Source organism: Brachyhypopomus gauderio, chromosome 4 (genome assembly GCF_052324685.1).
Source record: "Brachyhypopomus gauderio isolate BG-103 chromosome 4, BGAUD_0.2, whole genome shotgun sequence".
Classification (NCBI taxonomy): domain Eukaryota; kingdom Metazoa; phylum Chordata; class Actinopteri; order Gymnotiformes; family Hypopomidae; genus Brachyhypopomus; species Brachyhypopomus gauderio.
In genome coordinates, this window is record NC_135214.1 from 23,565,484 (window position 1) to 23,578,592 (window position 13,109).

Consider the following 13,109-nt stretch of genomic DNA (forward strand, 5'->3'; position numbering starts at 1 on the left):
CCAGCAACAACTTTCTCTTCCTAGTAGTGGGAAATGGGAGGTACTTGACAACATATGGGTCATATGACCACAATAGTGTTCAGTTGCCAGGATACAAGGGGTGTCTCACATTACCCGATGTCTCACATCACCCCGCTCTACTGCCTCTCCTCCCTGTTCCACGCCACAATACCGTCTGGTTTATGGGAGCCCGTGTGTTTAAGTGTTAGTTTATCGCACTTTAAACACGTTAAACGACGTTTCGAATGTTTTTACTAGTAGATTAAGCCATACTGAAAAAGTAACGGAAAGTAATCAAATTACGTTACATTAATATACTAATCGATTGGATGAGATTTTACATGTTTTAATGTAACCTCAATCATGTTCTAATTTGTGGTTTAAATATAATTTGACGTGATATTACATTTCTTGCTTAAAAACTATTTGGCCTATACGGTGTATATATGTCGTATAAAGAGTGAAAGGAAAAACTAACATTTGGAAAATCACACCGTTCATGCAGTCATCCCTCAGATTAATTTGGTGCGGTTAGTGATGTCAGAATTGTCTTGGATGATTATGAAAATTAAGAGATTTTGGCGATGTTTGTCGTGTTTAGGATCGGTTGAGACTAGTTAATATCAGACGGGGCGGTCCACAGTCTGTGACTGATAGAGGAGGGAGAGAAAGAGGGAAAACTGTACAGTACATAACTCAGAGCTACGAGGAAGGAAGTCGAGAGAGAGGAAGCGTGAGAGAAATCAGAAGAGACAAGCGCAAGAAAACAGTCACAGACCAAAGACGGGAGTTCAGAAGAGGAATCTGCACCCTTTGTTTCGAGTATTTCATTATGGAAGGAATCGATTTTCCTTCGGTGAGTCAGCTGCAGTTTTTTCATTCCAATGCCGTTAATGATCATTTTAGAAGTATTGATACATCACGTAAGTGCTAACAATGTTAACGGATTAATATGTTTTGTGAATTAAAATAAACACCAGAAAAAAGTACAAAACATTTTGTAACATGGACGTTCCGAGAGATTTAAATATGCTTAAGGTTTGTCTTTAACAAGTAGGCTACTGCACACAGTTCTCAAGGCTGTGCAACAATACTGTCAAATGTCTGCAAATAAAGAAATTAGATGCAAAGTTAAAGTTAATAAATGTCTTTTAAAATGGTTCAAATTTGCTTTTTAAATTTTATGTTCAAAAACTAAAATACACATATGATTAGGCTAAGGCGTCCATTGCCGATCTGGCAGCAGATCAACAATGGCAACATTTTGCACAAGTACAAGCAGAATGAGAGAAACGTAATAACGAAAAGGAAATGCTGAATTGGTTTCATCCATCTCTGTAAAAGCTAACACGCGTCATGAATACTCTTTATGAATAAAGAACCAAGTTCAGTCGCCGAGTAAGAAGCTGTGAACAACGACGTTGAAGTTAAGTTATTCGCAGTTTCAAATTCGTTTGGTTACCTATTCGTAGCTTCGGCGGCTGAAGTTGGTTCCTTATTCGAAAAGGGTGTGTTCACGATGCGTGTTTGCTGCTCACTTTAAAAGAGTTCGATTAAACAAACGAGCATAGGAGCATACATTTAAGAGGTTATTGTTTCCCATACTGATTTTGTGAATGTAGAAATAAATACTAAAATATAATGAAAGCATTCCTTTTGTAAAATGGTTTCTATTTCAAGTCATTCCAATTGTATGCAATTTGTACATGATGATTGAATTCGTCAGCATTTCTAACGTAATGAAACATATTCTTAGATTTGAAAACTAAAAACACAGAAATGCTGTTGGCGGTGCCGAGAAGGGGAACATAAACACAAAGCACATGGTGACACGCGGAAGTAAACACATACATGGCACTGTGAATGGGAGTGCTTCACTACCTCTAATTTATTTTGCAGGGCCAGAAAAATAAGGGACGCATAACCACCAGGCAGTTATTACCCAATGCTCCATAAGAACAGGTTGACATACACCTGTCTGTCTAAAACAACTTTATTAAAGAGAATACCTAAACAGATTTTTTCAGAAGAGAGGGCTATTCCTATTATGGAACCTGTTATGTATGATGCACAAGTTATTTGCCTGGTTCGGCACCATTAGAGGTATAGGGCAAGCCTCTAAAATGGACCTCCTGAACAATTACATCTGTGTGCACCACTCCATGTGTCGTGTTTCCAGTTAGATTTGAGGGCTAAAATGATGTTGGGCCAGGACAAAATCAGGTTTCTCTTACATATAGTAATGTGTTATGTATGATGCATGTGTTGCTTGTCTGGCCCGATGCCTTATATTCATGCAGCAGCCTCTGAAATTGCCCCTCTGAACCATTTCACCTGTGCGTTTAACTACTCAATATGTCGTGTTTCCAGTTAGATTTGAGGTATTAAATGATGTTGGGTCAGGCTAAAATCAGGTTCCTCTCTTAGGGAGCGACCTGTTCTTCATGATGCATTTGCTATTTCTCTGGCCCACCATCAATAAGGCCTTCAATAAGCCTCTGAACCTGCCCCTTTAAATTTGTTCACCTATACGCCCACTGCTCAATATGCCTTGTTGTGTGCTGGTATTTCTTCTTCCGATTAATTTGTGTTCTTGAACATGTGACGCTGTGGCGCTGGAAGAAGGACGAGACACGAGTCCAGTTCTCTGACACAAACGATGTTTAATAACACAAATAAGCGCAGACAGCGCACGTAGATTGGACACACAAAACAGGCACATGTATCACTCTAACAAAGACGAGCACGGGACACTGCGCGAACGCACACTAAATAGACAAACCACATAATCCCAGAGTGATGACGAGACGAGCCACAGGTGAGACTGATAATCACACTCAGACACACCCACACCCACGATGATAAACAGACGCAGACGTAGACGACATAAACACACGCCCAGAGGGAGGGGTCAGGGGCGGTACCGTGACAGAACAGCATTTATGTGTTTTTAGTTTTCAAATCTAAGAATATGTTTCCTTACGTTAGAAGTGCTGATGAATTCAATTATCATGTACAAATTGCATATAATTGAAACGACTTGAAATATAAACCATTTTACAAAAGAAATGCATTCATTATATTTTTTTCTACATTCACAAAATCAATATGGGAAACAATTACCTCTTAAATGTATGCTCCTATGCTTGTTTGTTTAATCTATCTCTTTTAAACAAAGTGCGCAGCAAACACGCATCGTGAACACACCCTTTTTGAATAAGGAACCAACTTCAGCCGCCGAATAAGGAGCTGAGAATAAGTAACCAAATGAATCTGATACTCCGAATAAGTAACCAACTTCAGCGTCGTCTGTGAACAAGTAACCAAATCGGAAGCTACGAAGAAGTAATGAACTTATGAATTTTTGTTTTTTGATTTAGTAACTTTTGTTAATTGATTTAGGCTACATTTGATAATTGTTTTAGTCTACTTTTGATTTTGAAGCAAGAAACCATCCCCCTACAACATGATACATGGGGGAGGAGAACTTTCTGGAGAGGTCGAACTCTGTTGGCCAGAGGTGGTGTTGCCAGAACCGGTGTAACAGATTCCATGCGTTATCATTAATTACTCCAATAATGTTACTTTGATTTCCATCTAAATGTGTTGACAAATTATCTTCATTCAGTCTAATTGTAATTCCAGCTTGGCCCATCGATTTAAGGATGGATTTAAAGCAGTGGCCCAAATTTAAGTACAGAAAGATGTTCTGATGAAGCCAGCAACGTATTGTCATCATTTAATATTTTATAGCACCAAAGAAATAGCCTTAATAGGTTAATCATTAATATATTATAATTTTTACATACTTACATTGAAGATGCACAGTCGACCGGAACTGTTTGAGTTTGAAGGCATCCCTATGGTCCACTACTTCACAGACAACTGGGAGAATGTTCAGAACTTCAAGGCGAGACCAGATGACATCCTCATCGCCACTTATCCCAAAGCCGGTATGCTGTGTTTCCTTAATGGCTTATCTGATCAAAAGTGTTATTGTGGCTAAAACGAAGGAATGACTTGCAAATCAAAGTGCTACACAGCCCACAAAAAGTCAAAATCATAGAAGTGATTTAACGTATTACTCAATAGTGAGAATAAAACTAGGGTAAACATGTCAGTACCCAGACATTGATCAGCACACATTCATCAGATACATGTTAGAAAGAAGCTTTGGACAAGGAGTCAGACCAGGATGACATCTGGACCCAATCAAAGAAAGAATGGTAATTAATTGGTGACATCCAATTACAGAGATTGAGCCAATGATGTGGATGGAATTATAATCATATACAGTACATGTAAATTTAGGCAAGTATATAGTATATACAAACATATACATTACATGCTCCCTTTAGTTGTTTTAATGGCAGACGTCTATATGCTTCTGTTGTTAGATTAGAAAACTGCAAAAGTCTGGAGTCTGAAGCATATACTGTAGTTTTATTCTTATTCAGGTAGTTGCTTGCTGACATCCAAGCCTGTATCTTTCAAAGGGACCATCATCATTTGAGGTGGAGTTTGACAATTAACTTTTTTTTTCCCGACAATTAACAAGCTAGCAGTGCTAGCTCGGAGGTCAGTTCATACTATGCTTCTACACCATTGATATTTTTCCGAGGACATAGTTTTAATAAACATGTGTTTTAATAAACTGCTTACTAACTTAATAAAGATGCATGTGTGAGGTTTCTTTCCTCCTTTAAATACATGCATGTGGAAAAAAGTAACCTTGCTGTTTCAACCACCCAAAATATTATGAAAATATACATTCAATAGTGAAAACACTCACACTGCTGCAGTACTACAGTTTGCCCCCCTGGTTGTATGGTGGAAAAACACAAGCCAGACTAAATTTCAACAAACCGAATACAAGTTTACTTGCTCAAGTCACAAATACATACAGCAGTGTTTTGTCTAACACTTGGGAGACAGCACAGGCAGTACCAAGAGAACAAAATAACCAATAAAATTCAGTTTAGTAAGTAACTAAACTGAATACAGAATACATGTGCTACCTGCCAACTTACTTAAGGTGTCTGGACAGGCGAAATCCTGTGTGATGTTTTGTACAGACATGTTTAGGCTTCCCTACCCAATTCTTGCTCAACAGGGTAAAATGCTTTCAACCCTTTCACACTTGATGGTCTCAGGGAATAAAATCAACAGAGAAAGAGAAAGACAGCAGCATGTAAGATCATTCAGTGTCGTGTATATTTAGAAGAGCACATGCACTCGTTTGACGTAATCAACAGCACGGAAGAGGCTTCATGACTGAGAGTGAGAGCTCCCAGGAGATAGACTCTGTTTCCAAAAGGAGAGTCTTCCTTCTCCAGGCGGTCGGCATCTTCGACCCCTGCAGCTGTGAACTTAAGGGCATAAGTGCTCAGTGCTCGGTTTAAAAAGTGAACTTCTCGAACAGACAACATGCTGCCTGTTGTTTTCACCATGGTGCTTATGCTCCTTAACTGATGATTGTTAACAACAAATAACACATTAGTAGAGAAACGCATTTAACTCATATTTGAATATTCACTAATAAGCATTACCATTAATAAGCATTACAAATAGTAAGCACTACAAAGCCATTTTGTATTCATGCCTATTTTGTGTTTTGATCTTAGCTCGAGGTTTCTTTTTATCTCTGCCCTCTGTCTTGACCCTGTTTATGTCTTCTTACAATATCCATTTCCTTTGTCCCTATTAATAGACATTTACCTGTAATGGAGCCCTCTCGAGTCTTTGAGACTCACTCATGACAGAATCTGTTCTTTCCATATCAGGACAGTCGAAGTAGGCAAAGCAGCAGTGTGACCCATCTTGTCTGAAATGTTACAGTGACGATCTACTGTCTTCTCACAAGTTCATCTATGAACTTATATTATATTATACTTATATTAGAGTGTGACCTACCAGCTATACTTAGATGCTATAAATGCTCAATATAGATGTCATAGATGATAAATGCTCAGATATAGAGGAGAGACAAATTAATTCCTCTGGTTGGTTCAGTGTCTTGCAGTCAAAACCCCCACATCAAAATACTGGTTGTAGGACCTCCGTTAAAACAACAATGTTCAAAATCATTAAACTTCATGTGGTATTTTTTTCTTTTGTTCAACAAAAAGAACAAATGACCATTATGTGATACCATTCAAAAAAGTCATAAATACTGACTATGTGGTCTCATAAACCTTTTCTTAACCCCCCTCTCTTCCTCTCCCCTGGTCTTTTCTGACAGGCACTACCTGGGTGTCCTACATGCTGGACCTGCTTTACTTCGGCAACACGGCACCAGAGCGTCAGACCTCTCTGCCCATCTACATGCGAGTACCGTTCCTGGAGTCGGCCTTCCCTGTGATCCCTACAGGTCTGTGGCCCCGCTTTCTGAGGCCGTGAGGTGTGAATACAAATGGGCCTGTAGCCACTGTATATAATTTATTAGTGGATTAATGGGATCATGTGCCCGTCATGTGCCCAGTCTTGTAAATGGAAATACTTATATACTATATATATATATATATATATATATATATATATATATATATATATATATATATATATATATATATATATATATATATATAATGCAACTATACTACACTATACTATACTACTTACATACAATCTGTGGATCCAGTGTAAACTGCTGTGACCTTTAAGTGCCATAATTCCATTGTCCAATAAGGCAATCAGTACAAAGTTCTGTTTTTTTAGTTTTTTAGTAGATTTTTTAAATTTTTTTGGACTTTATGCAGGAGTGGAATTGGCAGATAATCTGCCCACCACGCCGCGCCTTATCAAAACTCATCTACCTGTTCAGTTGGTGCCCAAGTCCTTCTGGGAACAGAACTGCAGGGTACTGTATGTGGGATTTATTCTCTGTATGTTTTTGTCCAATTTGAACATGAAAGTCAAATTTATGTACATTATGATTTTTACAAACATGTTGTCACAAAGCAGCTTTACAATCGCATGGGTCCAGATCCCTAATGAACAAACCAGACAGTGGCAAGGAAAACCCCCCTAGTTCCCCCTAAACATGGCTTTACTTTTTACATATCTGTGTAAATATGTGTATGTATGATACAGAGAAAGTGGGTTATTCTCTAATGTGCTTAACTTCTATAACAGCTTTCACAATTTTAACAATGTATTTCCTGTACAACAGGAGCACATTCTTACAATTAGTCAGTAAGCCCTTACTTTAACTTATGAAGGCAAAGGTCGCCCGAATTAATGAAATATGAGCAAGCGTTTCTGTGCTGAGCACATTCTTCACATTTTGAAAGTGTAACCGATGCTCTGAGCCAAATCACATCCTGCACACAAGTCCACTTCCCATACTGAGAAAGGCTTGCCTGCATCCTAACCAGAACCATCACAACAAACAAATGTGTTTGGATAGGACTATTTTAGGTCTTCTTGGACACAATTTTACGACTATAGATAGGATAAATTTCACATAAGTTACCAGTGAAATTAACAGTCTCTCTTTCTCTCCAGGTTGTCTACATAGCACGCAATGCCAAAGACAATGCTGTGTCCTATTTTCACTTTGAACGAATGAATTATGTGCATCCAGAACCAGGAGACTGGAGCACTTATCTGAAGAGCTACATGGATGGAAAGAGTGAGTGAGTTACTGCTTCTACAGGGACCTGCGGTAATGGACTTTTTAAAAGCTGAAATAGCTCTCATTTATAAATATATGTAATGCATCATCTTCCATTTACACTTTTTTCAGGAATTTTTGGTCCTTGGTTTGACCATGTGTGTGGATACTGGGAGAAGAAGAAGACATACTCAAACATTCATTACATGTTCTTTGAGGACATGGTGGAGGTAAAGTATCACATATGAAGGTTTTTCCAGGTGATGGTTACAGCTGGGATGAAGATAAGCTAATCTTTACATCAGCTGCACCATTTGAGTTTGGTGTTCATTAGTGTGGTTCAGGATCTGACAGTCTGGTCCCTGTTTGTCTAGGACACTGGACGTGAGGTGGAGCGCTTATGTTCCTTCCTCGGTTTATCTACTCCATCAGAGGAGAAGGAGAGAATCACCAAATCTGTTCACTTTGACTCCATGAAGCAGAACAATATGACCAACTACTCCAGCCTCCCAGTCATGGACTTCAAGATCTCACCGTTCATGCGGAAAGGTAAATATTCCCAGGAAAGGTCCTTCCCTTCCTGTCGGTTACTTTGCCTAAATACACAAACCAGAGGAGTACGTTGAGCATTAGGACTGCATGTCTTCTGGGGGCTGGACTTCTATTCTCCTTTTTTGTTTGCTTGTTCAGGAAAGGTTGGTGACTGGAAGAATCACTTCACAGTAGCCCAGAATGAGCAGTTTGATGAACACTACAAAGAGAAGATGAAGAACACCACTCTACAGTTCAGGACAGAAGTTTAGAGCGCCCTATTTTATAGTTTATAATGTATTGTGGTGTGGTGTGGAAGGGAGAGGCAGCAGACAGGTCCATGTCAACTTGAACACAAGCTTTATTCTCACCTCAATAGTGCAATTGCATCAGGAAGGAGCAACCACACAGAACTAGACTTGACTTACACATGAAACACGAGGGCATAGCATCAATATAACAACATTACACAGACATGGTGGGAGAACTCATAATTGTACACATACATGAATTAATACGGGGGCGACTTAACCTAACAACATGCTTGACTAAAAGTAACATAAACACCAATATTACAGGCATAAACTTTAAAACATACTAGAACATTGCCGGGGGGTCGTGGGTGCTTATGGGTTGTGATGTTGTCCTAAAGTCTAAGTCAAAGTCACATTTATTTATATAGCGCTTTTCACAACACATGTCACAAAGCAGCTTTACAATCGTATGGGTTCAGATCCCTAATGAGCAAGCCAAAGGCGACAGTGGCAAGGAAAAACTCCCTATGATGGTGGGGATTAGGAAGAAACCTCAGGAGGACCAAGACTCTAAAGGGAACCCATCCTCCATTGGGCGGCCTGTTAGCACAAGTCCGTGGTACGCAGGGTGGTTCTACAGTTAAAGTTAAGGTTCTTGTTCCCCGGGCCAAGTGGTCACAGTCCTTTCGGTGTAGATGGTGAGCCTCAGGTAGGAGCTAGCATCAGCATGTCCTCTTGCGGAAATGGCACATCCAACCCCGGCATCAGTACATCCACCGGCAAGCCAGACCAGCTCCCAGATGCTTGTAGGTGCTTGCATGCAATCGTCTTGGGTAGAAGCATGCAAAAAGATAGACAATACAGACTGAGTGTGTGAACATCAATTTAAACCACCATTGATTTAAACGTACATAGCTCACGTGCTAGTGATTAGCATTTAGATCCGGCAGGCTAATCTATAGCAGGGAGGGGTTCGGAGGTGACCACAGTCATGAGGGCTCACTGAGACATTGCTTTCCAGTCAAGTCATTGTCACAACTTTGAATTTCGCCATTTACGCTCCAGGATCCGCGCGGCTTGTTTGAAACTACGTGTGTGCTTGTTGTACCATGGTGCTATTTTTCTCTCAGTGGCTCTCATATCGTAATGGCGCGACCTTGTCTAAAGCTGTCCTACACTACCCCTATTGGACCGATGCTACAGTATTTTATATACATGTTAATCCAGTTTATTCTAGGATGTATTTTGGTCTACATATATTGTTTTATTGACCACACATTATAAAATGTAAATAAATGATTTTTCATGCATATTCAAATCATTTTAAACTGTTTAGTGTGTCCGTTTACATCTGGAATTGTTGCATAGATGAAAACAGACGTCATGGGTGGTGGAACTGACATGTGAGTCAAATAAAATCATATTACAGTCAAGGAGGGCATTGTGGAGATATAAAGTTGGACATAATCAGCGTGGCAGTAAAAGTTGAGGTGTGAAATGATACTCCTAACAGAAGGTATTTAAGGACATAAATACGTCACATTTGTTCAGGTCGAGAAGGGAGTTGCTCTTCCACTGTTGCTGTCAGTGTGGGTTCACGACAGCAGTGCTGGACGATGCGTACATGGCTAAAGGCAAACAACCGCATGAATTAGCATCTGACTGTTCTCATTCATGTCACATGATGAGGAATCGCAAGGCATAAAGATCTGGTCTGAGTTACTTCAGCCTTGTAATATAATATGTAATATAAACATGAGATTTGTAATGTAAACACTGCAAATGTTGCTGTTCTATCCCACAGGCGTATTAATATGACATGGCATAGATTCATAAAATCCACTCAGATTGCATTTGCCTGTCTTGACGTCACGGGTGTTGCCATGAGGCAACTGCTTGGGTCCCCAGGTCAGTGGAAGACCCCTGAGGACCAACAAACTTTAAACTACAGCAGTGGCAGTATACAAAGCTTGCAGTGAGACCTGAATTCCTTAAGGGGGCCTCATGAATTTTTGTCTGGATCCCCAAAAGAGTCTGCAATCACCGCCGTTGATGGTTGACGTTAAAAACTGCAAGTGAACTGTATCTGTCTGTAATGTGAATGCATCTGTGCTCTCAAACAGCACATATGCACACATTGATACGTTTTCACACAAATCACCTGTCACAACCAACAAAAGTCATATGACATAATTCATGGTATCAAAACCAGCAAAACAGACACACAAGTACCTCATGTATGTTGTTCTCCTCCACTGTGTTACGATAGCACTAAGTGCATGTGTACTGGCAAAAATAATAATAAAATCTAATCTGACTATTCTCATGTGAGTAACATGACTGTGAATCGAATACCACACACAAAAGTGAGTAAAAAATTATTAAAAGATGGGATTTGATTTATGTAACAAAAAGTGGATTTGAGTCACTATATGTTTGTAATGTGAACATCCTGGAACTTTGCATATGTGCACAGTATAGACTATGCTATATTCTGACACACTATAACCCTGTACAGACCGAACCACAAAAAACAGAAAGAATGGAAGGTGATTCAAAGGATGAGTGCAATCAACAACCAGCTGTTTGTGGAGCCTTAGAGCATCAGAACCCACATGGGTGTCAAAATGGTGCCACCCAGTAGATGGCACCCTAAATACCAGCTTATATTATCTGTACGTACACTCACCGGCCACTTTATTAGGTTCACCTGTCCAACTGCACATTAACGGAAATGTCGAATCAATCACATGGCAACATCTCAACGCATTTAGGCATGTACACATGGCCAAGTCAATGGGATTTTCATGCACAACCATCTCTAGGGTTTACAGGGAATGGTGCAAAAAAGAGGACACTGAGGCTACAATTGGTACAGGCTAAAATTGGATGATAGAATATTGGAAAAACATTGCCTGGTCTGATGAGTTTAAATTTCTGCTTGATGACATTCAGATGTTATGGTCAGAATTTAGAGTCAACAACATGAAAGCATGGATCCATCCTGCCTTGTCAACGGTTCAGGGTGGTGGTGGTGGTGGTGCAATGGTGTGGGATATATTTTCCTGGTACATTTTGGGCCCATTAGTACCAAATGAGCATTGTGCCAATGCCACACACTACCTGAGTATTGTTGCTGACCATGTCCATCCCTTTATGACCATAGTGTACCCATCTTCTGATGGCTACTTCCAGCAAGATATTGCACCATGTCATAAAGCGCAAATCATCTCAGACTGGTTTCTTGAACCACGAGTTCACTGTATTCGAATGGCCTCCACAGTCACACAATCCAATAGAGCACCTTTGGGATGTGGTGGAACGGGAGATTCACATCATGGATGTGCAGCTGACAAATCTGCAGCAACTGCGTGCTGTTATCATATGAATATGGACCAGACTCTCTGAGGAATGTTTCCAGTACCTTGTTGAATCTATGCCACGAAGGATTAAGGCAATTCTGATGGCAACAGGGGGTCCAACCCGTTACTAGCAAGGTGTACCTAATAAATTGGCTGGTGAGTGTATAGAGAAGTATGATAGAATGTGGGGCAAGCAATGTAAAGCAACCTGTAGAAATGAAACAAACAAAAAATATTGTGAGAGCAATCCATGTGTAAATAATAATCTAAAAAATATTATTAGTATTATCAGTAATCTGTAATGGAATACATTTGGGAGCCCTACTTGAAAGAATCTTATCAAACCACCAAACCATTTTTTCTGTAATGTACCTGTCATGGTACAGAGGCCCCTGCTGGCCGCCTACTTCAGCAGCAGCAGTATTTCATGTTATCCATTTACAATACAGGCTGAGTATATGGACATCAATTTAAACAACCATTGATTTAAAGATACATAGCTCACGTGCCGGTAATTAGCATGTGGCTCCGGCAGGCTAATCTATAGCAGCATAACTAAATGGAGGGGTTCAGAGGTGACCACAGTCATGAGGGCTCACTGAGACATTGCTTTCCAGCCAAGTCATTGTCACAACTAGAGTGATGCCATGACACAGCTGGATGACAGCATCAACATCTCAGATTACCAGAACGTCTCAACGTCTAGGGGCCCCCGAGCCCCACACCTTACAAGGGGAATATTAACTGAAGGCTTGATTAAATAGATCAAGCCTAAGTCTAGATCAAAACTAAGTCTAGATTTAAAGACTGGAACTGTGTCAGAATCTCTGATTGGAGCTGGAAGGCTATTCCATAATTGAGGGGCTTTAAAGGAGAAAGCTCTGCCTCCAGCTGTAGTCTTACAAATTTTTGGAACTAGGAGAAATCCAGCATTTTGGGAGCGCAAAGGGCGAGATGGATTGTAGTAAGCAATGAGTTCACTCAGATACTGTGGGGCAAGACCATTTAACGCCTTATAGGTTAACAGAAGAATTTTAAATTCAATTTGATATTTAATCAAAAGCCAGTGTAATGCCGCGAGTAGGGTTGCCACCTGTCCCGGTTTTCCCGGGACTGTCCCGGTTTTCACGTCGCTGTCCCGGTTTTCCTGGGCTGTTTTCTACGAATGATAGTGCCCAGTTGTAGCATATATAATGAAATAATATGGAGCCCAGTACAGATCCTTGTGGGACACTGTATTTTACCTTAGAACGCTCCGAGCATTCATTATTTATTAGTACAAATTGGTAACAATCTGTCAGGTAGGACCTGAACGAGGAGAGTGCTGGACCTCTCATGTCAATGAGT

At 40.1% G+C, this 13,109-nt stretch overlaps 1 protein-coding gene across 1 annotated transcript; it reads left to right on the forward strand.

Moving 5' to 3' along the window:
* Positions 1-659: 659 nt before the first annotated feature.
* LOC143512614 (cytosolic sulfotransferase 3-like) lies at positions 660-10,722 on the forward strand. Its single transcript, XM_077003157.1, has 8 exons — positions 660-856; positions 3,821-3,953; positions 6,242-6,370; positions 6,759-6,859; positions 7,507-7,633; positions 7,748-7,845; positions 7,990-8,164; positions 8,306-10,722. The coding sequence occupies exons 1-8, from the start codon at positions 833-835 to the stop codon at positions 8,416-8,418; spliced, it is 900 nt and encodes a 299-aa protein (XP_076859272.1). The 5' UTR covers positions 660-832; the 3' UTR covers positions 8,419-10,722.
* Positions 10,723-13,109: the final 2,387 nt, after the last annotated feature.